The sequence below is a fragment of the Vigna umbellata genome, chromosome 1, assembly GCF_029865625.1.
Source record: "Vigna umbellata cultivar VRB3 chromosome 1, Vumbellata_1.0, whole genome shotgun sequence".
Lineage (NCBI taxonomy): Eukaryota > Viridiplantae > Streptophyta > Magnoliopsida > Fabales > Fabaceae > Vigna > Vigna umbellata.
In genome coordinates, this window is record NC_142165.1 from 84,228,917 (window position 1) to 84,256,776 (window position 27,860).

The window sequence follows — 27,860 nt, forward strand, 5'->3', positions numbered from 1 at the left end:
GGGTGACCTGTTTTGTCACCTACAAAGTTGACCAAAACTATATTTACTTTTAATAGATTTTTATTGTTATTAAATGCATTGTAATATATATATATATATATATATATATATATATATATATATATATATATTTTTTTTTTTTTTTCAACCTTTGCCATATAAATAATTTTCATACTGTGATGAAGTTGTTTAAATATAGGAACTGCATGTGTGATTCTGCACACTGGTGCATTTACCTGAATAAGTTATTATATTATTGAGTCACATTCTCATAATAAGATGTAGATCTCTTGTTATGATAAAAATGATCCTCCTCCTTTTGTCATCATACATCCAAGTCTAAGACCTCACTACATAAACTCCCTTTTATGCTTTCTCTTTAAGCTCATGTGCTAAACAACATCATACTAAACCAAAAAGTTATGCCTATGATTAATGGGATGCAAGAAAAACACAAAAATATAATGAATTAATAATGTAACGAATGTAAGGATAGGGTTTGGGTGCATTTTCCATTATGGTCAACACTTTCTATCATGGTGACTACCTGTAAGATTTCATTTCCCATAAAACAAAAGTTAATCAATACATAAATCTAAATCTTGTATACACGTGATGTCCATTAATATTTGATTACCTACACATATATGAGAGTGACATAATTAAATCTTATTTTTTAATTTTACATTAGTCATGAATTATATATATAATTTAGAATTACAAGTGTTATTTGTTCCCTCTTGCTTGTATAATTTAACACAACCAAAATTTAGATGCACATGGGGAGTCTGAATAATCTAAGTCAGATCAAATACAACTGTCAGAAGAAAAAAAAATAAAAAAACCTGATAACAAATTTATGCACTTGGTAATTTATATAGATATATATTTAGTCGGGAGAAAAAATGTATATCACATGATTGGAGAATCATAACACACCATCATGTTCATGTTCATGATAACCTGTATTCAATGATCATCTGTGGGATAAAAATTGAATTGGTAAAATATGTAAGTACTAGCTAGCTGGCTTGCACATGACAAAGTTGTTCATAAAAAAGAACAGAATTAAGGTTGTCCTAATATCCTAAGAGAGAAAGTAATTGATTCTTTAACATTCATAATGGTAAGATTAAGATAAGATACAATTTTGTACTTATATAAGTATGCATAATTACATTGTTATTATGAGGGTAAAGAAGAACAGTAAGATTGTAAGCCCTGGAAAAGTTAAATTCTTTTAAATACCTGTCGGCCACATAAGTTTAGACTTTGGATAAAAACATGAACTTTGGGAATATAATATGCAATGATGTGATTTAAGATTCCGGAAATTACATGACTATGGTGGAAATGTTGGTACTAAGATGATTAAGGTAATTTTTTATTGTTTCCCTGATGAAAGTAATTATTGTGTTTTCTGGTACTGAGGGAAATCGATGATAATGATGGTAATTGATGATGCATCTGCCAGTGAGCTAATCATTTTTTATCATTAAGTGAAGATAAGTGAGAGAGCATACCATACATCTATCAAAATGTTGACTTTAGCCTCTGAAATTTTCCATTACAATGATGCAGGTAACGGTAAAGTTCCTCTGCATCACCCTCAAAAGAGGCACACTAAAAGATAAAGTTTTTTTTTTACATTTTTTTCCTAAGTTAATTTTCGAAAATCTTATTATGATATGACTTGGGTTTGAGTTGAAGGTTCTGTTTATCAGTCTTGGTCATTAAAATAAGTGAGAAATATCTATAATTTACAAAAAGAAGACGGAATTGAGAAAATTTAGATTCTGAACTTTGAGCTTAATTTTTTATATTTATATTTTACCTGTAATTGTATGATATTGAGAATATATTTGATGCAAAAGAAGAGTTACCGTTTTGGTTGGTGTTTGGCTGTCATTGGCGTGAAGGCATTATTTGTCTTCATGAAAGCTTTTTTTGTTGGTTATCAATGAAGGCGTTTTTGTCTCTTCTGCTTTCAACAGTTGGGTGACTATGATGTCCAAAAATTCCAAGTGCATCCATCATTTTAGTACATTATACATGAGAAAGTTTTTATAGTAATATTACTTAAGAATCTTTTTCTTTTTTCAATTTAAAAAAGTATTATAAGAATCTCACAATTGGGCATTGGGATTTGGGTCATATACCACTTCAATTATTTATTGACAGAACACTCTGCAAATGACAGATTTCACAGATCATTACCTATTAATTAGATTAGATCAGATAAGATACTATTTTTTTTTCTGGTTTTTGTGTAATAAAAATGGTGAATGAACACATAAGGAAGGTCACATGCTCCTTGAGCCACCTTGGCTCCACTAAGCTTGAGTGTGAATTACATTGCTTTTAACAGTCTCCGGAATAAGAGGGTCATATTGACATTTGAGTAGACACCAAAAACTGGAATATGCTTTGTGATTGCTTGCCATTGTTACAGGAGCATTAGTCTCTTTCTCTCCTTGTCTTTTCTCTCTCTCTCTCTCTCTCTCTCTCTCTCTCATACTCATCATCTTAAAACTCCCTTTATCCACTAATTCCCACCACCACTGCTACTATTACTCCATGTTTCCTCATTTCATTACCCTCCTTTTGTTGTTATATAAAACAAATTTCATTCAACATTACCACATGTCACACACCAATATCATGACGATACCTCAACCATGATTCTTCCACACCTTCTTTTCTTTCCATCAAGGCTTTCTTTTATTTTTTATTATTATCATCCTTTTTCCATTCTCAGAATCTTGAATTGGTTAATGTCCTATATACTTCTTCTTGCTGTCACTGTATGCTGATATATACACTGCTTTTAGTAACCAAAGGTTGAGACTTTAACAATGTCTTCTTCTGGTTATGCCACAAGCAGTGCTTTGTTTTTCCTGTTTCTGGCTGTGCTTGTTGCGAAAGTTAGCTTTTGCTTCTCTACCAAGGTAAATTCTAACGGTGGTGATTTTGTGTGGCATTTTTGGTTATGGTGATCAGTAGATTTATGGATTCTTAAGTGAACTGTGGAATATGGATTGGATGGCAGGTTTATGTAGTGTACATGGGAAGCAAAACTGGGGAACACCCAGATGACGTTCTTAGGGAAAATCATCAAATTCTTGCTGCTGTTCACAGTGGAAGGTCAGAGCTAAGACCACTTTTTTCATTTTTTGGAAAATTTTCTGCAAGTCTTTCAGTTAGTTGCGTTTTCTTTATCACCCCCTTGTTTTTAAGTAAATGGTTTTCACATTTTTTCCCCTCATTGTAATGTTTTGACAGCATTGAACAAGCCCGAGTCTCTCATGTTTACAGCTACAAACATGCTTTCAGAGGCTTTGCAGCCAAACTCAGTGATGAACAGGCTTCCCAAATTTCAAGTATGTCAGAGGAAGTTTTTCTGTTGCATTTTCTTTTCTTTTTCTCAACTTCTTAATTTCCAAAATTGTCCAACATAACCCTTGGTGCTAATTCTAATGGCCCTGTGACTTGGGTGTTCAAATTTAACCAGAAATGCCAGGAGTGGTTTCTGTTTTTCCCAATTCTAAAAGAAAGCTGCACACAACTCATTCCTGGGATTTCATGGGACTTCTGGATGATCAAACCATGGAGACTCTTGGTTACTCCATCAGAAACCAAGCAAATATCATCATTGGTTTCATAGATACTGGTTAGCAGCCTTACCATTTTCCTGAAAGATATCCTTGATGATAAATAAGTTGATTACTTCTATGAAGCATAATTGCATATATTCTTCGGTTCATAGAATCTCCCTTTCCACGCTTCATTTATTACTTTAGAGTGGCAGAGTATCAGTCCCTTTATTCCCCTTCTTTTAGCAGTAGCAGGCATAAGGAAAGCATAATTAATAACGTTGGAAATTACACAATGGCATTGCTGTTGTAGTCAAATTCTTCAGTGAACTCTTTTAGTTAACTAAAGCACTTTTTGTAAGGAGCTAAAATAGAACCTAGATATGTTTTATTCATCTCCTGTTAGTCTCTTCACTTTTACTGAACAACTGGCTATTATTCCTAATATGCAATAAAGGACTTGGATCTTGATAATGAATGAGATTGATAATGGGTCATATTCACATTCACTGTTCACTATTCACTCAGGAATTTGGCCTGAGTCCCCTAGCTTCAGTGACACCGACATGCCTGCAGTGCCACCAGGCTGGAAGGGCAAATGCCAATCAGGGGAAGCATTCAATGCCTCATCTTGCAACAGGTTTGTGGCTGAACCCTATCTTTTCGTTTTCACTTCAAGGAAATTATTTTCAAGTTGGTTTTTTGATCTTACATGGTTAACAATTTGTGCAATAGGAAAGTGATAGGAGCCAGATACTACAGGATTGGATACGAAGCTGAGGAAGAGTCAGATGCGAAAATCTCCTACAGATCTGCAAGGGATAGCACTGGTCATGGGAGCCATACAGCCTCCATAGCAGCAGGGAGGTATGTGGCAAACATGAACTACAAGGGATTGGCAGCTGGAGGAGCAAGAGGAGGTGCACCAATGGCCAGAATTGCTGTGTACAAGACATGTTGGGATTCTGGTTGTTATGATGTGGACTTGCTAGCTGCCTTCGATGATGCCATAAGAGATGGGGTTCACATTTTGTCTCTTTCACTGGGTGCTGAATCACCTCAAGGAGACTATTTCAGTGATGCCATTTCTGTGGGGTCATTCCATGCGGCTAGTCGTGGGGTGCTGGTTGTCGCATCAGCTGGAAATGAAGGGAGTGCTGCTTCTGCCACAAACCTTGCTCCATGGATTCTCACCGTTGCTGCCAGCTCAACTGATAGGGATTTCACTTCTGATATCATATTGGGGAATGGTGCCAAAATCATGGTAAATAAAACTTGTTCACTGTTGGCTTAAATATATTCTTGCCAGTTGAAAAAAAAACATATTTTTACACCAACAAAAAACACTACATTTTTAGCCGGTCTCTGGAGATTAAAAATATATGATTTTTTTGAAAATTCTTAGAGTTAAAATGAATGAAACTTAAGGAAAACACTGACAAGTAAGCTTAGAAAAATAATGATTAACGAATTAAAAGTAAATTTCTTTTAGCGTGTCTAGTTGCCCATCACCTCTGAAAGAAGCTACAACTTGTAATTTTTCATCAAATGTTAATTTGACGTGATTTATTCCATCCCAGTGCATTTCCAAACAGGGTTTATAGAAAAGTGTTACCAATGTACTTCCACCATACCATAATTTTAATAAAAGAATATTTAAGGTTTGTTTTTTTTAAAGGTAGCATTTTGGTATACTACTAGCTGATTAGCTTTCCATAATTGAAACAGGGTGAAAGTCTCAGTCTCTTTGAAATGAATGCCTCCACAAGGATAATTTCTGCTTCTGCAGCCAATGGAGGATACTTCACTTCTTATCAATCCAGGTGAAGCAAGGTACTTAAAAGTGAGAACTACCTACGAATGAATGCAAAGATATGACTCTTAAGTTATGTTTTCCTTCTTTTTATTGGCCTCTGTAGTTACTGTTTGGAAAGTTCTTTGAATAAAACAAAGAGCAAGGGCAAGGTTCTGGTGTGTAGACATGCAGAGAGTTCAACGGAGTCAAAGGTGCAAAAGAGCAAGATAGTTAAAGATGCTGGTGGAGTTGGCATGATACTTATTGATGAGAGAGATCAAGATGTTGCCATCCCATTTGTGATCCCTTCAGCTATTGTTGGAAAGAAGATAGGAGGACAGATTCTATCCTACCTCAAAACTACACGGTTTGTTTTGTATTAAGAATGAAAAAGAATGAATTTCTGTAAAGTATTGTTCTAATTCCATTCTCCGAAGTTTAAGATTTCATCCTGTGATATACTGAACAGTAAGCCTGTGTCAAGGATATTTGGTGCAAAGACTGTTCTAGGAGCTCATCCTGCCCCAAGTGTAGCAGCTTTTTCCTCTAAAGGTCCCAATTCTTTAAACCCTGAAATTCTGAAGGTGACATTCTAACTACTAGCAACTGAATTCTATATTCTCGATTTGGCTTCCTCATAATACTCATTGCTACTTTTTATTTCATTCTCTGACTTTTGAGTTCTGATTGTGTTTCTGTTGTTACACAGCCTGATGTCACAGCTCCAGGTCTAAATATCCTTGCAGCTTGGTCTCCAGCAGCTGGAAACATGTTCAACATTCTCTCAGGAACTTCCATGGCATGTCCTCATATAACAGGAATCGCAACCTTAGTCAAAGCTGTCCATCCTTCATGGTCTCCATCTGCTATCAAATCTGCCATCATGACAACTGGTAATACACTAATTGATATCATTTTCCAGAGGCCTATATATAACTATGTTTAGAGTCTTCTTAATCAGACCAATTGAAACAAAACTGCATAGTAGATTAAATTTGAGTAAATCATTCATTTGTATTACATTTTCTCCTAAGTAGTCTCTGAAATAAAATAAAAAATAAAAAATGCAGTATTGGTAACCCTTCACTCAAGTATTAAATATTCATCAGTTTAGTTCCTATATTGATTTATTAACATTTAAGAACCAATTAAAGGGTTTTCAAAAACTTAAAAGCTTACTTAAATTGATTTCTAATGCCTGGAGAATTATTTATAGAATTTTTTTAGGTTGGGGACTATTTAGGAGAAGGAGTACAACTTAAAGATGAAATTGATGGTATATTCGGTTAAATTCCAATTGTCAATGTCTATAAATCTAGAAAGTGAGCATTATGAATAATATTTTATATCACCAAATGAAGTAATATGATACATAGAGAATGCTAGTAGTATAGTCTCTACTACACCTTTTCCAACATACTCTTACATTACAAATTGTGTTGAATGAAAGCCATTAAACAAGGGTGAGACTCACATTATTTAACAGGAGCTCCCAATAATAAAGGGAATATTGGAAATATTAAAAGATTATGCTAACCTTTCTAATGATAGTGTTAACTTTCTTACAGTACACTGGCTTCTCTGGTTCCACTCGAGAGACTAATTATGAATTCTTTATGCAGCTACAATACTGGATAAGCACCACAGACCCATCACTGCAGATCCAGAGCAAAGAAGGGCTAATGCATTTGACTACGGATCAGGGTTTGTAAACCCTGCTAGAGTTCTTGATCCTGGTCTCATCTATGACTCAGAGCCTGCAGATTATGTTGCATTCCTGTGTTCAATAGGTTATGATGAGAGGTCACTCCATCAAGTTACAAGAGACAACAGCACCTGTGATAGGGCATTCAACACAGCATCTGACCTGAACTACCCATCTATTTCAGTGCCAAATCTTAAAGATAACTTTTCTGTTACTAGGATTGTGACTAATGTTGGGAAAGCAAGAAGTGTTTATAAAGCTATAGTGTCTTCTCCACCTGGTGTTAGAGTCAGTGTTATACCTAACCAGTTAATTTTTACAAGAATTGGGCAAAAAATGAATTTCACTCTGAAGTTCAAAATAACTGCTCCCTCAAAGGGATATAAATTTGGGTTCTTGTCATGGAGGAATGGGAGGTCACAAGTCACTAGTCCTTTGGTTGTCCAGGTTGCACCTGGAATAAAATAGGTTGGTGAGATAGCAATGCTTGTATATATCAGTATTAGCTTAAGAGCTTTCAGAATTCTAGTGACCAGAACAATGATTCCTATTGAAATCCTGATGCAACAGATGATAGCTCCAAAATTAGGCTCATTGTGTGCTTGGAGAAGCAACAGTTACCAAAGTATCCAAAGAGATGTTGTATTTAAATTACAATGAAATTCTTTATTTATCAGTTGTTGCAACATATTCGCTTACACTTTCTTTAAAAGTTAGTCACTTCCATATGCAGACATCTGAGATGAGCTATGTGGCTCAAATATTTAAAAAGAAGGTGAAGTTTAGGGGGAGTTTTCAAAATAAAAATTCTGAAGTATAGGTGTATAAGGTGTTTAACTGTTTTTAGGTGAGTCTCTTTGGTATGGTATCTTTACTTTCAAGTGAAGAGTAGCATTTACTTATATCATTGTTGTGGGTATAGTGTTGTTGTAGTTGTTAACTCTGATGAGATTTTTTATAAATGGATATCATTAGGATATATGATGTTTAATTTTATCATTTAAATATAATGTGAGACTTAGATTTAGATTTAATTATTTTCAAGTAAACATTTATTATTGAAAAGAAGGCTGATAAGCATAAGTGGTGGTCAGTAGAAGGAACAGCCTTTTCATCATTTCAGCAAACCATTGCTGTCATAGTATCCATATCAGTTTCCACAATTTTGTGTGGCACAGCTCTCAAATCAACCCTTCTCCTCATAATTATTATACCTATTTGGTCCATCCCCTCGTCTGAAAGCTCCTGCTTATTTCTCAAATGCAATATTTTAGAAAACGGACCCATCATCCACTAATTTTTTCTTGTATATCTTTCTGGGAAGAATAATGCTAGAAACTCTCTTTTTGTCAGAACAAAATTTTGATGTAAGAATTTTTTTTTTAATTTTATCCTTAAAAGACATGAGATTTTAAACATATGATATATTAAAAGTGAAACACTATCTTGTTTTTTTATCTAGAAATTTCATAAAGTTATGTTATAAACGCACTACCACGTCCTTTTCAATGCACTTTATATTATTACCATAAATTATTAAAAGTGGGTCTCATTCTTATGCTCAGCGAATAATTGTGAGTGTGACAGTGAGTGTCCTTCTGGTACGAAACATTGTATAAAAGTAACCAGTGTCTTTAGTCACAGAAGATTCTTCATATTGCTTGTTCTTAATTTGGTTACTGTCTGAATGAATTGGTGTGCTGTACAAATGATATGGTAGATCATAATATTTTCAGAAAACAGCCAAGTTCCAACATTAAACAACAAACTACAGGTTTTTCCTGCATGGCTACTCCCATTAATTAGAACTTGTATCTTGTGGATTTACACTAGATATCTACCAGAAAATTGGATACCTATAGATTTCTTTTTTTTATTGAACTCATGCAGGCACAGTAAATAAACATTTTCAGTTTTTCAAATGGTAGAAAAATTTGATTATAGATGGAACTTGAAACTGAATAAAATGTGGGCCATGTATAATTATGCTATTTTTATCAAAAGAATTTTATAATTATCATTGACTTTTTGTTGTGAGAAACTAAAACATATATTCATTCTATGAAATGAAAAAGTCATATTCCTAAAAGAGATGAAAATTTAGCTTCTATACATACAAATTTTCATGTTCACTAAAAGAGAGTAATTGCACGGTTTGTAAAACCCTTTAAAAATACAAATAATTTTCTTTAGAAAAATCCAAAAAGTAGCCACAGTGAAGCCTCAAACACAGAACCTCTCTTCTCCAAAAGCACATTACAACCTCAATTTGTTTCTTCATCCTTCTCACTCAAATTTCATCTTCTTCATTATCATGGAGTTACATTGTGAAAAACCCTCTAAGTTTATTCGATTAATTTCTCTATTTGATATGTAAAATTTTGGTCTCCTTTGATGTTCAATTTTTTCTTGCTTTGTAAGTGATATTTTGGGATTGCATGTGTTTTTAGAGTCTTTGATACAACTCTTTCTTAATCTGTGGTTCTTTTGGTTCCGTCGTTTTTTATGTTGTTTTTAGGTTGAGATAGAACATTCATGAGTCATCGGAAGGCTTGTGGAATTCAAGAACTGTTTTGGATTGTCTTTTAAGGTGAGAGAAGCTAGGTACAGATTTTACATGTTGATTTTTTACCATTTTGGTGGTATGCATGTTAAATACATGATGTGGGTACGAATTGTATGATGCATGATATGTATTTTGGATCCATGAACTGATTTATTTGTATTAATTTGTTGGTTGAATCTATTATAAAATATATGTTGAATATATGCTCATTTATGCTATTGGGAGTTTTGGTGAAATAAAGTGTGTTTGGAACTAAATTGTGAATTTTGGAATATGATTGAATTGTGAGTTTTAACTTGAGAAATTGGTCTAATTAGTACAATGTACATGTTTATAAAATAAAAAGAGTTAAGAAAAGAAAGAAAAGTATCAATTTGATCAATTGGCAAATTAAAACTTTACATACGCTTTGAGTAGTATGAAATTGTCACTAAGCACTAGTCTTCAATTTCAAAGTCAGTAAACAATTTTGTGATAGAGTGTTGAGTAGTGGTATGTATCGTTGAGCACTAGATAATGCAGTGGTTCTATTTGTCGTGAAACCTTAATTTTTTATAATTCAATTGATTCAATTTGCTTATATTAATTAATTTTCAGTGGTTGTAGTAATGATATGAGTTGTTATGATTTTATGGAAAAAACTCTACTATTGTGTTTTCTTTAGTTTATGCATTGATGTATTCAAGCAAAAAGATATCTTTACACTCTAACAAGCATCTATGCTTATGTAGAGTATAATGAATTATGTGGTGATAGTAGCATGAGGTTCTAGTCTAAGGATTTTTCATTGGCCTAAGACACAAAAAGCATTAACCTTGTGTGTAGTAGAGTGAAACTCATTGACAATGGTTTTGTAGAATAGTAGAGGCCACCACAAGCATGTCTTGAGTGAGTTTGATATTAATGCATGTGTCTGGATAATTAAGTTTAGAACATTTGTATTATATGTTACATCTCAGGATGACTACTTAAACTGTATGCCTATTTTCTGAATTTACTTTTGGTTTTAGTTATTTTTTTGGGATAACAATAATGAAATACTAATATACTTTGTTTATTATTTATTGATAAAAATTATATAATGTTTTAACTAGTACTATTAAGTGGAATGTTATAAAGTTGATGAAAACAAAATTTGAGATACTAACATAAATGAATGGGATCTAATTGAGAGTTGATTTTCTTAAAAAGAATTGTTAGTGTTTTCCTAATTAATAAGATTTTGAGGAATTTTTGTCGTATATATATATGTACGATGAAAAGGAAATGACGAGATTTAACATATGTCTCATTTATTTTAATTTATATTTATTGATAAACAACATTAAAACATACAGTGAAAAAATAATTTTTTTATGAGAATCTATTATAATAAATAAAAATTATTTATTATAAATAAGTTTAAAACATATTCTGATATAGTGTTGTATATCAATTATAATATGAAATACAGTGATAAATTTATAAATAAGATCAAAACCTATTACTAGATATATATAAACATTTGAAATTTTTTTGATGTATTATAGAGTTTTAAAAATCAGTTATAATATCCGAATGGCTGTCTAATTTTTCACATTTCTAACCGCGCACTCCTCCTCCAAGAACATTCCTCCTCACCGTCACCGAACCACGTCTCGCGTTCGCTTTTCACCGAAACTACATCTTCTTCGATGCCTAGAGCGTTACCTCAAACCCCAAACCTCAAACCTCATCTTCTTCTAGGTTTTCCTTATCTCTTACCTTTTGACCGATTGTTTTGCCTTTTTCTTCATTTTTCACCGGTTGAGATTGGTTGCTATCTATTTACACCGACTAAATTTTCGTTCCAACCTTTTCCACCGATTAAATCCCTCCTACCTCGCTGCTCCGAACAAACCTTCGAATCTAGGGTTTGCTTTTGATTTCACCGTCTTTCGCTGTGTCCTTGTTCGCCGACTCGATTTTACACCGGAATCATGGATTCACGCCGATCCGCCTCGACTAGGAGTCATCACTCGTTCATCATTCTTTGGTGTGGTATTCTGTGTAGTCTCATTCATCATTCTCTGGTGTGGTGTGGTGAGAGAGAGTCTATGTGTTGGTGTGCTGGTAATAATGGCCGAAGAGGAGCTTGGTATACTCTGCTTGTTGTGTGATTTGTACTTTTATTATTATTTATTTTCATTTGTCAAATGTATGCGCTATTGTTTTGCAGTGATGGGAAGCTTGAGGTCGTGATTCCCTCTTTTGTTCACTACCTCGTGGTTCTAGAAGGTGCTGATGGGGACAAAATGCCAGGTAAAAAGATTTTGGGGTTTTACTAATTTTTTGTGATAGGCTTGGATCAATGATGTTGTTGAAGTTGCAACATTTATAAAGCATAAAGTATATGTTGTTTCCCTTTATTTTCTCCACAAGCCTTATTTTTGTGTGTGGATATACTAAAGGTTATAAGAATTTGTTCAGGCTAAGTTGTCTGCTGGTGGGGATGATGCTTGGAAAGAACGGGAAGATGCTGTCCTGGCCCTTGGTGCCATAGGTGAAGGTTGAATCAATGGTCTTTATCCTCATCTGTTGGAGGTATTTTTTTTATTTTTCTGGTTCTAATTACTCAATCCAGAAGCAACTGGTTTGATTGGAGGAAAAAATGTTGAGCTTGTTTTAAAAATGTTCCGAGTTATGTTTTTTTTTTTGTTTTCTGTTGAGCTTGTTATTCTCACGTGACCCACCTTTGTTGCTCCTGGACCACTCGTCCCCAATGTCGCTTTTCTAACAAATCCATGGTTAGTTAATCCCTTTTCCTTCTGATGATGCAAGCATTATACTGAAAAATACCCGCCAAGTGTTTGTTGATTTGTTCATACCAGTTGTACATAATATCAGAAAAATTATGTAGGAAGTGTACATATTGAGTTCTGATTTTGGGTTTATAAATTAAGAACTGGAAATTTATGGTTGATTATGTGTATTTTTCTGGTTGGTATATATATATATATATATATATATATATATATATATATATATATATATATATATTAGTGCACTGGGTTTTATGATGTTTAGACCGTGACTGGATATGCTTAGGTGTTTGGAAAACTGATATAAGGATCATCTTTAAACAACATAATGTTGATGCGGAATTAATATATACTTGAATATGTTGGATGAAATATGATGTAGGGAAGTGATTATAGCGTTGAATATTCCCTGGTTGTTGTAGTTTTATGAATGGTTTCGAGATTCTTGAAAAGTCATTATGTGTGAATTGATGCTAGGATAGAATTTGTGAGTGTTATGTATGATTGAAAATATATGATTTCTGGAAATATAGTGGAATATTGGAGGAACCGAGAATGATGCTTTATTTCTCACTTTTGACATGCTAATCAAAGTATGATAAACTTGGTTGTAGTGTGAGTATGTTGTATGAAGAAAATTTACTAGCTGTCCTTTTTCTTTCTAGAAATAGAATTAGGAATTTTACTACATAATAATTAGAGCAGATTAGAGTTTCTAATCTGACATAACATTGTTAGATCTTTAAACATTCCTTAAGCACATAAATTATATGTTTTACTGCACTGAAATGTTATTGAGTGAATGGTATGGACGCTAAGGATGCTTTAAAAGAGAATAAGTTAACACCGAGCGTAGTGCTGTTATGATTTGTTGTAGTCTAGTTTGTAACCTTGAGTTATGAATTCTAGGTTAATTTTCTATTGGTTGATACTATTATGAAAGTTGGATTTAGGTACTTGCTAATTCAGAATTAAAAAGTAATGGGTAAGGGTGCTGGAAGAAAAATGTTTGTATGCAAATGGATTGTTATTCTGGATTGTTATTCTGTTTGACTGATTTTGTTTTCATTTAGTCTTGGTGCCTTATCCGGTAGTTGCTGATAATTTAATATTTTTGCCTGATACAGAGAAGAAAGCTGCAAGCCAAGCAACACAGAACAAATGCATGTGTATTATCTTATAGCATCCAGATTGAATAACAGATGTCATTTATCTTAGAAGGTTAGGGACACTTCATTTTTACGTAACCTGCGGCGTTGAAGATTTCAACATACACACATTATTTGGTTGCATGTCTCATTCATACTACAGGCAAAGAGTACTGGACTGTTTACCTAAAACAATCACTTTACTTGGTGAAGATTGTGAAACTAGTAGTTCCCTGATTCCTGTGAAGAAAAGGGGGTTCATCATCACCCGTCAGTGGATCAGGTACTGCAAATTGGTTTGCTGCCTCCCACACCATTGGATCAAAGATATATAGAGCCAATAGAGCAAGTTTAGCAACAGTTCGTTTAGATGAAAATGATGTGAAAGAACTGGAAATGTTACTAGAGGTTATGTTACTTGCTTCAGTTTCAGTTTGGTGGAAATATATCTGCAAGTCAAAAAGATGTCATGTTGGAAATGCATATGCAGTTTAAATTGTAAACTAAGATTCTCAGATAAGAAGGTTGAAGACTTGGAATAAGACCCATTAGTCTGCATCTTTGATATCTGGGGAATTTAGAGAGGAGGGGAGATGATTTGTAGTGAACATTATTTTTTAATCTATGGGGCCCACTTGACTTGTTTGAAGAGGTTTGCTTATATTTATGTACAAATAATATATTAAATATTGTTAGACATTTTAACGTATGAAATGAATTCTATTTTGTTTATTGATTATAATATATGTTATATTGATTATATATTGATTAGATAAAAAGATAATACCAGGAAATTTTATTGGATGTCAAAATGTAAGCATAATTTTTTTTGACTTAAATGCTTATTTCGTCTCTATGTAAGAGGAAAATTTTTGTTTAGTATCCGATTTTAAAAATAAAAACATTGGGTCTCTATGTTATGAAAAATATATGAATAAGGTCCACAAAGAAAGAACAAGTTGAACAAATTATCAAAGAAAAAGCTGAACAAGAGAGAAAAAGCTGGACAACAGAAGAGAAGAAAAAAAGTACGGTCACATCAGCATGGACTTAACATCGTTGCTGTCAATTTAAAGGAGAGAACCTTATTCATACATTTTTCATAGCATAGTGACTCAATGTCTTCATTTTTAAAATCGGGTACTAAACAGAAATTTACCTTTTAATATGAGAACGAAGTAAGCATCTAAGTAATTTACTTTTTAATATGAGAACGAAGTAAACATTTAAGCTTTTTTTTCTTAAACCACCTTTTATGACGTGGATCATAATGTATGTTATAATATATTAATTTTGATATTATATATTAATTTTGATATTATGATAGGGAAAAAGAACTACATTATAATATGTTAAATCTATTATAAGGTACGATTTTTTCACTAATGTATGTAACTCATAATTATATATAATAATTTACATTACACTAATTTTTCTACTTTTACTTGTTATGTCATTTTCTCTCTTACTAAATACTTATATTCACAATATACCATATTATATATATATATATATATATATATATATATATATATATATATATATTTATTTATTGGGGTGAACTAATGTGAAAATGAAAATCATATACTATATTCAAAATTTCATATGCGAGTCACATCATACTGTCAATATAATACAACAAACTTTAACTTAATTACTTTCAAATAAAATGTTGAAATCTTCTAATACATCTTAATGAAATGGTATAATTTATCGTACTGGATATTTCTAAAAAAAAACTTATATTAAAAATGTGTTATTAAAGATTAACATTTGACTCATACAAATATCATTGGCAAAACAACAATTTCAAATTCTTAGGATGGTTACTTAATCTACTACGGAAAGTGGTAATAAAAACTTTGTTAAGTTTCTCGCCAACTCAAATTATATATGTAATTAGATCATTAGTAAAGTATATGATATTTCCTTAATAAGTTTTATGTTTAATATAACGACCCTTGCAACCAAATACTACACGAATTAAGTATTAACTAGATGTCTTTGAGTGACTTTCACTCGGTTGAATGACCTTATTTCATGAAACTATGAAAGAATTCTTAGCTTAAGCGATAAAACTAAAAATCATAACTGGCTATGTTGCTTGAGTGATGCAATTGTTGTATCATATACAACAATTTTCCAAAACATAAGATACATTGTGTTACTAGTGATCAAGTGGTCATGTCATCACTTGAGTACTAAAATGGATAAAAAAATATATAATCTCTAATAGAGAATGAACTATTTAACTGATCATGATGTTTCTGTCTTTGCATTAATATTTTTTCTTCGATTACAAGCTTGATTATAACAATCAACAAAAATTACATTGATTTTTTTTTATGAAACCATTGATTTCTCAATGACTAGGTTTCCATCTTGGAAATTGTTAGCAATTATTTGGTTCTTATTCAAATACCCCATTCCATTTCATCAACTCTCACAATAAGACCCTTCCAAATTAATGTGTCTTCTTCGACATTGAATAAGGAATGTGTCTTCTTCAACTAAAAACTAATACATTACTTTTAGCATGTCATTCTTCTCCTTTTCCCTTTCCAACATTATACTCTTATATTTATGATTTTTAATTTTAATATTTTTGTAAAAGAAATTGTTTCGATTGATTTTTCTCTCTTATTGTATGCATTCTTTCAGTATAGGATTTGAGAGCAAAAATTGGAGTTCCATTTGTTCGAGATAAGTTAAGAGCCCTAGACCAGAAGATAAAGGCTTGAGCAAAAGTTATATATATATATATATATATATATATATATATATATATATATATATATATATATATATATATAATTGTTGAATGATATAAAAATATTGTAATATGAGGTGATATAAAAGAAGGCAGAAAATAAAAGAAATGCAGAGGTGTAAAACAATGCAGTTCCCATTGAAGAACTCGAGAAAAAAGGGGTTTGGTATTCAATCTTTAGCAAAAACTTGTGCATTTTGAAAAAGTAAGAAATATTGATTTAGAATAGTGAATATACTTGTATGCGTATGAGTCGAAAGTATTAATACTATGTACATAAATTTGATCTATACAACCTACATGATCCCTGTAAAAAGATATACAATTTGATGATGGGAAATGATCCTTATGCAATCAAAAAGAAAAGAGAGACCCTATTCTCAATCCAATCTTTTACCTATTGCCATTACCATTCTCTTTAGTTGGCCTTTCATCTTGAATTTCTTCTAAGTCTTCAAACTCGGGTCCTTTACCAGCTTGCTGTTTCCAATATGCAACCAACTTCTTCAGCCTTGCTATCTCCTTTGAAGAAACATTCTTGCTGGGGTCATTCACAATGGATCTTACTCGGGATGCATACCTAAAATAAGCATACAAGAATAGTGTTAGAAAGAACAAAAAGAGAAACACCAGTAAAATAAAATATAATGGAACAGAATGACAAAGAACATACATGAGAGAGTTATGTGTCTCATCCAAATTTGATTCTGCTGGAGAAACATTCACAAACATCAGAGTTTTGGCATTACCACCGAGTGAATCACTCATCAACATGGTTAACTTGTGATTCCTGTATGGTGTGTGTTGACCACCAGAAGACAAAGCACTGATAACATCTGCAAGTGCTGATAATGACTTGTTAATGCTCTGAGCTTCCTTCAGCTGACTCCCCGTAGAACCTGACTTTTTCACTCGTTCTGAACCAGCAAGGTCCACAAAACTCAGCTGCATATTGAATTCCACATAAATAAGTAAGCACTTGTTACAAGCACAAATGCCACGTAAAATAACAAAACATCACTAAACTGTTTCTGTTTTCTAATTTCATTCCTTTGCATCCTTTCTATGTCTTCTACTTTTTCAAGTCTAATCCTGAAAAATGATATATTATTGTAGCTCAAAGGGAGAAAATGTAAAATATACCTTTCCCCTTGCAACCGACTGGCTTTGAAGGTTGGTACTTTCAATTACAATTGATAGAATGAGATGAGATCTTGAACTTTCATCATTCATTTGGGTTCCTGATATATGTCGCCGCTCAGATCCTCTTTGAATTATATTGTTCAGTTCTTCAATTGTAGAAATTGACATAATTGTCACATTTTCCACAACTACCATTCCCTATTCATCAAAATGAAACAGTTACGATTGCTATTTTGAGATGTTTCAAGCACCCTACCTGGACAATTGTTAGAATTCATGGCTAAATGGAATGTGAAATTTTTTAAACATAACCATTGCTCAGTAAATTTTCTTACTGAGCAATCAAAAACCAAGCATACATATAAGCAATTGAAATTAGCAATGACAACAGAGATGGTTACCGTTGAATCCTTCTTGATATCCAATTTTAAATGTTTTCCATTCTTTGGTGCCAAAAGATCTATGAGGGTATCTTGATACAATTCCACCATGTATGCCTACATAAGTGGCACCAGAAGTCAGCATATGAGATAATAAACTTTTGCAGAAATCCTAGACAAAGACAATATAAAAAGACAGTGAAAACATTTGTACACAAGCAATGCATTTAAATTACACTCTAATCATTTACACCTCTGGAATATTTATTTGTACACTAGAGCTAATGACAACAATTCTAAACGTGAAAAAGATGAAACAATTTAGTTATCTCCATTCTAGAAATGTTTACCTTCAAGGAAAAAGAGTACTTGTTATTATCTCTTCTTAAAATTCTAAAAAGTTCTGCAATTGCCCGAGGAGTAAGCCCAGGGTTGTTGTCTGATCCATAGATTGTAAATGTCTTTCCAGAGCCAGTTTGACCATAAGCAAATATGCAAACATTATAACCATCTACAGCAGACTGCACCAAATACTGCATTGCAAATAAAAGAAAAATTGGTGATGAGTTTAAGTTATACATGTTTCCACAAGAAGAAATGACAATGATGTATGACTTGCCTTTGTATCCTCAAATACACTTTCTTGAGTTGCAACACCATCAAAAACACGGTCATATATGTTCTGCTTTGGCTTGTCATCTTTCCATGGATATTCCACTGTAAACTCATCTACTGCAGTGAGAACTTTTCTTTCTTTCTCAGCGATCTCTTTTTCATTGAGAGGCCTTAGTCGACAGTAAACTCTAATCTTGCCTTTCATGTCTGACATAAAACCAAGTTCCAAGGTTGAATAATTGACGGTTGTTTGTATGTATGTCAATATACAATCAGATAAACTTAATTTCGAATATAGAGTTTCTACCTTCTATGACATTAAAATAGCGCTTCCTTAAAACTTGTTCTTCCTTATAAAGTGTTTCCATTTCAGCTAGTTGCGCCCCTTGCATTTTCAGTATGGCAGCTGTCTGTTCATTCTTTCTATCAATATCCTAAATCATAAAACATGATCATATATGTTAAATTCACAATGAAGTGAAAATAAACAAAACATTGAAACCCAGTTGCTATAGAAATGGAGCAGTGAAATTATTGAATTAAAAGTATTCAAACCTCTTTCATTTCTCTCAATTCTTCTAGTTCCTTCAAATTATTTTGCATTGAAACCAAGTCAGAGTCCTTGGCTGAAATAGTTGCCTTAGCAGCCAATAATTCTTGCCTACACCCTTCTAGCTTTCTTTCAAGCTCGTTCGCTTCAGACTTAACAACTTTGCGTTCTTGCTCAAGTTTCCATTGAAGGGAACTAATCTGCATTACAACAACCACCATCAACTAAAATTGATGATTTTTTTTTAACAGCAATTTTAAATTTTTTTATGCTACCTCTCCAGCATTCCTCTTTTCAAGCGCCGATAAATTCTGTTCCAAAATCATTATTTCACTTTTCAAGCTTTTGATAGTTTCATTGGCTGCAAACAGCTCATATTTACAAACTTTTAGCTCATCTTCAAGCTTTTGAGTCACCTATTGGTACCATAGAAAGCCCATATTTAATATTTATACATCAACAATAAATAAAATCAGCATTGTTAATCAGAAAGATAGCTTTGAAGGAATGAATTACAGTTTCCCAGAATATCTTACTTGTCTATTTCCAGCATCAGCAAGATCCTTTTTGGCAGTTTTCTCTATCACCGCATTACTTAACTTGGCCATCCTGGATTCCATATTCCTTTTGTCTAGAATAGCAGCCTGTTAGATTGAGCAATAAGTAAGAGACGTCGATCAACAACTTAGAGATAAAAGATCAATTGATCTTTACCTGTAGTTCCTTATCTTTTTCATAGCATACTGATCTAAGTCTATCCCGGTCACTTGTAACAGAATCTAGATTTTGCTTATCAGATTTTAAGGATTCTTTCAAGCTGTCCAATTCTTCTTGCATTTTCTCTTCTTGTCTTTGCTTCACACGTAATTCTTCAAGCAACTATTCAAGAACATTAAAGATTATCATTATTACCCCCAAAAGCATGTATTAAACACCCAACATGATATGAAAATAAAACTTTTCCATTTATCTTGAGAACTTTAGCCAGGTGCATGCTTCTTTATTTTCTACCCAAAGGAAACCAGTATCAAAGAGAAGCAAATAGGTTTTATTTACTATGCAACAAGCCATAGAAACTGTCCTCTAGGTTTAATAGTTTAGTTTGGTGCTTCTTGTGAACCTGCACATTACATCATAAACTAAAAGTTTAGACATACTTGATCAGCATTTTTCTGAGATTCTTCAATTAGTTTTGACAAGTCTTGAACATGCTTCTCATATAATTCCATATTTGGAGGTTTAGAAGAATTATTAGGAATAGCTCCATTCAAAGAACCAGCACCAGCAGCAGATCGTGCTTTCGAATAGCGGCGCAGCATTACATCATTTATATGAGTCTGAAGAGCAACACAAATTTCCTCTCCCTATAACAAGGAAATAAAATACAGTGAGGGAAAATAATTCCAAATCAACAAGGGCTTGCGTGACATCAACAAAGATGTTATACCTGCTTGGTTTCAAACTGGAATATATGGAGAACTCCTGCAACTCTCATTTTAAAAAAGACCGCAGTATTGCTGCTCCCAAATTGCATTATGTCTCTCAACTCAGCTGAGTGCAAATATTCCTTAGGAACTGGGCGAAAAAAATGAATCTACAGCCAATTGATCGAGAAAAAGCACACAATTAAAAGCACAATCCATTCCTTAATAACTGTAATAGTAAATTAAATAATGTTGAGTTAACTAGTTTATTTTTTTTTTGTATATCATACCCCTCTTTTATTAATTCCCAAAATTATTCGACCAGGTAAGAGTCCAATAGGGTCATCAATCTTGCGAACATTGAAGAAAACAGAATTTCCGTAAGGAAGTGCTCTCAATATACGCAGAAATTGTTGCCGCGCATCATCTTTTGTCAGATTTTCCTATTAAAAGAGAAGAAAATCTTACATAAGTGGATATAAAGTATATGCTTGAAGCAAATATGAAAATTTATATTTAAAAACTTGCACAAAAGTGAAAAATGAATGAAGCTATGTGCACAACAAAGGCTTAAGTATAACTAGCAATACAAATTAAAAATTGACTCTCATAATTGTCACTGGATGAAGATCAAAGACAATAAATAGATGGTCTTCTCATACCAATGAACAATAACGAGAAATAATGTCATACTCCCATTCCCGTTTTGCTCGTGTCATTGAAATTTGTCTTGGCAGGTAACGTTCCAGAAGTGAATTCCAGTCACTAAGAAATGCAGCAACTCCATCAGTGTCAACATCGATATAGGAAATAGAATTTGACAACTTCACTCACTAAACACTATTACATATGCACACTGAAAATCACTTACGTGCATGATTCTGGTGTGCTAAGAAAACCAATCTCTGCCAAGATTTGTAGAGCAGAAAGCTGAGCGGCATCATCTCTTCCAATAGGGTAATTGCCCAAAATATAATCATGTTGCAACTGTAGCGTACGTCCAGCATCAGAAAATATATGACTTAAAGGTAATTGCGGCCTCGTACAAAAACTAGGTATACTTGTCATCACACATATAAGGTTTCAGTACAAAAAGACATACTTGTACGTAAGACAATTGCAAAAACATTGGTTCTGTCACAGCTTCATCTGACTCCCGAAATAACTTTTTCTTGAATATCAATTTACAGTGCAAGATTTCTCCTTTACTTCGATCCTTTGCAACTTTGAATTCTGCCAGCAGATCCCCAATATATTTGTTTTCATCTAACCCAATGTACTCCTCTGAGTAACAATGAAAGAAGCCGTCAGATTACTAAGTTCAGTTTGATTATAACATAACAAAAACAAGTGAGAGGAAAAAAGACATGCCATTCCCAAGATCAGGTGCTTTGGAGCCAGTAACAACTTTACGACATTCAAATAGACTAAAGCTGGAGTATGCTGATAGTTTAATGAGCCCTGCAAGTTCCTGAAGTAAATATGTTGAGTAAGGAAAAATATTACATAAACTTAATAGTGCAAACACAAGTTTTTGAGGGTATGCAGAACTTCAATCTGAAGCAAACAAACAGATACTACATAGCACCCCTTTAAAGCAATTAACTTTGTTAAACAAATATGCGGTTCTGTTAACCAAATAAGTTTAAGAACAGAATGCTGCAATGTAGCAGCTACTTAATATGTAGTGCAATCAAAATAACGCTTTAAAAAGTGAGCTGGCTTTTACAAAACAAAAGAAAAGCAGAGCATATCCATTAAACAATTTAAGGTGACATAAAAAATGAATGAATACCGCTGAAAACAAATTTCTCTTCTCATTGACAAAATCTGAATTAAAATTCACCAAATGAAATGAAACCCGTGCTGAATTAACCATAAAATTAATACGTTAAATCATATAACTGTAAATAAGTAACTTTTGGATATGAAACACACAATCCAAGAAATTCCCCAACTTAGTCAACATAAGGTACCTAGTCACATAATTTATCAGTGATTAAAGATTCCGTTGATCTATTTTTTCCTCAAAAGGAAACATATCATATTAATCACATCAGACAGAGGTGGTCATCAATTAGCAAGACTCAACTCTTAAAACTAACATTTTTAGTACCATTCTCAACCGTTTAGCAATTTAATCCTAAGAAATAAAAGGGATTGTCATATACCATTTAGTTTATTTACTTCAACAAATTAGAAGAAAGGCTACTTGTGCATTTTAACGGTACTAAGTATGATAACATAAAAGGACAAGTGAATCGTAGAGAAGCAATAAGCACTAGCCCAAAGCATTCATTCATCTAATTGAATGCAAACACCAATGTAAAACAGCAAGTTAGAGAAAAGTAACAAGTAACAATCACTGGCGGGCTTATTTATTCATTTTATTGAATGATACCATTCTTGAAAATTTAAACCTCAAAAAATGCTAATTGAACCAATGAATCCTTCATCTGAAGCTTAGAGAAAGGAGAAAACAAAATATTTACTGGTTGTCATCCACCACACTTGTGAACTTTGAACCGTAAGTGCCAACATAAAGGTAGTTTTATAGTTCTTGTAATGTTGAGCATCTAAAGACTTATACCCCTTTTAGCTAGCTCAAGCCATAAAGAAACTGAAAGTTTTGGATTGAAAATGTTTAAAACTAGATGCATATGGATTGCCTATTAAATATTTTCCATCCAACACAGTGTTTGGCTGGAGGGAAAGGGGAAGTCTTTTTAATACTTTTCTTGTTTGGTTCAACTTTAAGAGAGGAGGGAAATGGTGGTGAGAAAAATTTCTCCTCATCCTATTTTTGCTCCCCTTCAATATTTGGGGGGATTTGGAAGTAAGGGAAAAAGATTTAAAACATTTTAAATGTAGTGACGAAAAATAACCTTATTTATATTTTGAAATCTAAAATTTTAAGGAAATAAAAGTAAAATAACTTTTAAAATTCCTCCAATGAATCAAACAAAATACCTAAATATTTTCTTGAGCCTCTCCTTATCAATTTCCTTAAGTCATTCTCAGTCTTTTATCTATTTCGCATTCTTTAATTTTGAGATCTTTCATAATATATACTAAACAATGACATTAGTTGAAATGCATGCAAACAGAAGCAGATAAGAGTTAATGTCACATTTCAAGTTGTTGATTAAATGCAACCAAAGCCTACATAGAAAAGGAATGAAATTGATCTACCTTCATTAGATTAATTAGATTCTGTAAAGAGACTAAATTTTTTCTCCGATCACTTTCAATCAAATCATTTATAATCTATTCAAATTTCACCTTGATCTTCAATCTTCAATAGCATTTTATTACAAGGCGTATTAACGTCAGTTATGAAAGCATGCAAATGAAAAGAGAAGTATGAGAGTCTGAAGAACCTGAACAGCATCAGAAACTGTGGTTGACATGTCATATGCAATTTCTTCAAATGTTTCATCTAGAAAGAACACTATTGTTGTAAGCTTTCTCCCGGTCAACAGAGCTTCAATCTCCTCACGCCCAGGAATTATGTGTCTGGGACCAGCCTTGACAGAATGATTCAAAGCATTTAATGAATTTAATGCAAGGACTTGGATCTCAGAATCAGTAGCCACACCATTTGCTACGTTATGAATGTATTCTGATAGGTAAGTGCTAATGTCTTTACTAGGAGACATTGAGGATGCACATAAATACATCAGCTCCCATGCTTTAATCAAGTATTGCCTAATTTTGAGAAACAAATGTTAATCACTAGTGCAAAAATCACATATGATATATATCCAATGATTAAAGGCCCAAAAAGACAAAGCATGTCACTCAATACTGAATCTAAAAGTTTCATACCTCTCAGGGTTATTTCTTGTCTGCTTTGATATCTGAACAAAAAGTTCATCTCGAAGTTCTGGTCGTTTCAAATTTTGCTTGTACAGTTTCCCTACAAGCTCAACCCGTTCATCTAAGCTTATAGGAGTTACTCGATCAGATGGATCAATTCCCATATATTTCAAAATTATTTGGAATAATTTTATCGCCCGGCTTACTAAATCAACATTTAACTTGAGCAATGATGTTGGAATTGGATCCTGCAAAAAGTTTGAGTTTTTGCTCTTCATACAACACATATTTCGAAAAAACTAGTATTTGATTTAATTTCAATTACCTTTTGAAAACTCAGCATGTCCTCAAACGTAACTTTTTCTCGAACTTGAGGACCTACAGATCTTTTAGAAAAAAATCCACGTTTCCCAGCAGATTGAATTTGCTTCTGCATCAATTTTAAAAATCCGTCCACCTGTGACAAACAACAGAAACAAAAACATGGCTATATCAAATGTTCATGCACCAAAGCAGAAAACTACAAACCATCAGTAGTTCAGGTAATTAGCTAGACAGACCATTGAGACACAAAACTAGCAGGGGAGCTATATAAAACTTTTAAGAAATTATATGTCTAAATTAAAATATAACTTATCTCACCTGGAATCTGTTGATCAAGGGTACAGCTCCAGCGAGCTCTGCTGGAACAGCCATTGACATAGTTGATGGCGTGCTGTAACAAACAAATCAATAACAAGTTGCAAAATGGATAATGCTGCAAACGGTAAATTCTCTTGCTTGACATAAAATTGGCCAATCAGTTCAAGAGGCAAACGCAAAAAAAAAAAAAAAAGCATGTTGCAAGGAGTAAGAGATTGATCATTATCAAGAAGAACAGAATTCAACTATATAATGTTTTCAGTTAATACAATGAAGGTCGATACGTGCTTGCCTCGAGGTTAAACTTCCCAAAGTTGATATAAAGTTTCAACCAAGCACGAGTTACAAATTCAAAAGTATTATCAAAATGTTGCAGAAGAACCAAAAAAAGAAAAGATTTTACGGGTTAACAAGTAAAATTTGTTTTTGATTCAAACAATAATTTTTTTGCATAAAATTACCGTTTACAGAAGAAGAAAGATATGCCAGGTTTCAATAGATACCCAATAATTCAAAGAGAAACTATTATAGATTTTGAGTCCAAATTAAGTTTTATCATCCTTTTAAAGATTAAAATAAAATCCAAATTTTCAATATATCTCCTAAAGAAAGGATGATACTTACGGTGGGGCAAAATTGGAGCTATCACTATCATAGTCATCAACATTGACAACAGCAGCACCGTTGTGTGAAGGGGTATCATCATTGCCATTGCTAGAGCCAAAGGAATATCTACTTGACCTACCATTTTGAACCATAGATGGGGGCACATCAGTGATCATCTTGCTTTCAGATTATCTTAAATCAACAAATTTTGTTCTCCTTTCCCCCTTCAAGCTCTTTCACTGCAAAATACAAAGATCCGAACATAAGTCAGAACAACAGACAATTAACTAAAAATAACAGCCACCATTTCAGCCTTGCTGGTATGTAAGAATCCGAACTCAAAAAGAAAGAGAATAAGGGTCGTGATTGTTCTTAAAAAATGAAAATTCTTCTTCAAAGAAGAAAGGCCAAAGCACAATGGAATGATCAGACCCATTTATCAATTTGGGCAAATTCACAAGAAAGATGTATAAACAGAGGCAGGAATGAAAAAGCTTCAAGCATCAAACATAAGATCCACGAAAGTAACAAACTTTAAAAAACCAAACACCCCTTTGCAGCAACATCCTTGCATTGACCAGAAACAGAGGGGGGAGAGGGATGGAAGCACCCCAGAAACTGAGCTATGAAATTTAAAAAAAAAATGGAAAATTAAAGTAAAAAGGCAACCTTTGTGACAGCAATGAAATATCAGAGTTACAATAACATTGGTGTCTTGTGTCTGAAAAAAGAGAGGTTGTGTGTAGCAAACTCGCAATGAATGGGAGAGAGAGAGAGAGAGAGAGAGAGAGAGATGTTAGAGTGAGTACAATTTGGTTTGTTTAGATTACACGAGAGGAGAGAAGACAATGTGGCAAAGTGAGTTTTGGTGAAGCTTGAGGGAAGTCACGAGTGCATTATATGTGATGTGCCAAAAGGCTTTGAAAAAATCACTCATCAAAATTACTCCTACTTTTCCTTCTCTTTCCTTTATCGCTAAGAATAAAATGAAGTTTGAGAAGAACATCATTGTTATTCTTTCTTTACTCATTTTTCAAAATGTTCAATTAGTTAACTTTTAACACTCTTGTCTGTTGGAGACAATACGACCCAACTGTAATACGCCCAAATGCAAAGCTTCCACTCTCTTTCCTTATTTATTTTACACATAAATAAATTATACAAAAATGGTATTTATCACTTTCTATATTTATTTATATGTTTACATATATAAAAATAAAGTTGTGTATATAAATGTACTAAATCTAATATATAATTAATTTATACAAAACTATTAAATATTATATTTAGAAAATTAAATATAGAATAGATATTAGGTTGCTAAATAAAAGATTACAAAAATAATATTTAAAAGCGTATAAAAAATACTTTTTCGTCAATAATATTTAAAATACATGTGTGTAATTAATTTTACTTTAATATAAAAAGGTAGGGATGAGATGGGATCCGAGACATTTGAGTTTAATTATCTCAGCACTATCATTGTTTTTATGTTTAAACAGATATAAAAATTTTGTCTTTTTTTTATTTCATCAAAAAATAAATATATTTATATTTATGTTTGTAATTATCTTTTTATAATTTTAAATATTAATTAAATATCTTTTTATAAAAAATAAAATAATAACAATAAAAATATAATATTACAAAATATTCAATGTATATACATTTTTTCTTTAATATTAAATATTAAAAAAGTTATAATTGTGTAAATGTCAAATAAAAATATAATGTAATAATTAGATAAACGCCAAATAATCATAAAAAATAAATAAAATAATTAAAGACATGGTTTAAAAATTAGTTAATTAAATTTAATATAAAATATTTATATTATCTATTAAATCAGAATTGTTTCAGTAGATATGAGTAGTCGCAAGGACACCAATCTGCATATTCATTATATACTTATATTTAAATCCATTCAATAAAAAAATTATCTTCAAAATAAAAATGAATTCAAAAAAATATCTAAAAAAGAATTTATCTATTATTGTACTATCAACAAGATTTAATATTTTATCCTTATTTTCGTCTACTTTAATGTAGAATTTGACTTTTTCAAGTGTTCAATATGTGTATTGTGTTAACTCAGTTCAGTTAACACAATACACATAGAATCATCTCATATACACAATTACAAATCAAAGCAACTCTAACTTCCCTTACTTCAAAGAAATCTGCACAGTTATCAAAGAAACTTCGATCGTTGCTTACACTACAAGGAAACTCTAGAAACACTTACAAATTAGCAATTGGCGATTACTGAACTAAAATTCAAGGAAGATGGACTCTTGATTCATACAAAACAGAACCATTTTACA

The 27,860-nt window shown here is 32.5% G+C and overlaps 2 protein-coding genes and 1 long non-coding RNA gene across 3 annotated transcripts; 2 read left to right on the forward strand and 1 right to left on the reverse strand.

The window, feature by feature from the left end:
- Window positions 1-2,495: 2,495 nt before the first annotated feature.
- LOC124826152 (subtilisin-like serine-protease S) lies at window positions 2,496-7,781 on the forward strand. Its single transcript, XM_047298920.2, has 11 exons — window positions 2,496-2,948; window positions 3,050-3,144; window positions 3,283-3,380; window positions 3,512-3,670; window positions 4,122-4,233; window positions 4,329-4,857; window positions 5,322-5,416; window positions 5,513-5,755; window positions 5,858-5,972; window positions 6,098-6,281; window positions 7,011-7,781. The coding sequence occupies exons 1-11, from the start codon at window positions 2,856-2,858 to the stop codon at window positions 7,559-7,561; spliced, it is 2,274 nt and encodes a 757-aa protein (XP_047154876.1). The 5' UTR covers window positions 2,496-2,855; the 3' UTR covers window positions 7,562-7,781.
- A 3,439-nt stretch (window positions 7,782-11,220) lies between these two features.
- On the forward strand, window positions 11,221-14,236 carry LOC124826141 (uncharacterized). Its single transcript, XR_007027829.2, has 4 exons — window positions 11,221-11,775; window positions 11,857-11,939; window positions 12,108-12,221; window positions 13,567-14,236. It is a non-coding gene; the product is annotated as an uncharacterized LOC124826141 (long non-coding RNA).
- A 2,316-nt stretch (window positions 14,237-16,552) lies between these two features.
- On the reverse strand, window positions 16,553-26,411 carry LOC124826153 (kinesin-like protein KIN-14E). Its single transcript, XM_047298921.2, has 24 exons — window positions 26,206-26,411; window positions 25,555-25,775; window positions 24,931-25,003; window positions 24,614-24,745; window positions 24,298-24,536; window positions 23,850-24,177; window positions 21,841-21,940; window positions 21,572-21,753; window positions 21,341-21,456; window positions 21,132-21,234; window positions 20,760-20,912; window positions 20,493-20,639; window positions 20,203-20,409; window positions 19,760-19,924; window positions 19,582-19,689; window positions 19,321-19,461; window positions 19,051-19,245; window positions 18,803-18,929; window positions 18,500-18,702; window positions 18,231-18,413; window positions 17,902-17,997; window positions 17,501-17,698; window positions 17,031-17,302; window positions 16,553-16,937 (listed from the first exon to the last, which is right to left on the reverse strand). The coding sequence occupies exons 2-24, from the start codon at window positions 25,710-25,712 to the stop codon at window positions 16,751-16,753; spliced, it is 3,813 nt and encodes a 1,270-aa protein (XP_047154877.1). The 5' UTR covers window positions 25,713-25,775; window positions 26,206-26,411; the 3' UTR covers window positions 16,553-16,750.
- Between the last annotated feature and the right edge of the window lie 1,449 nt (window positions 26,412-27,860).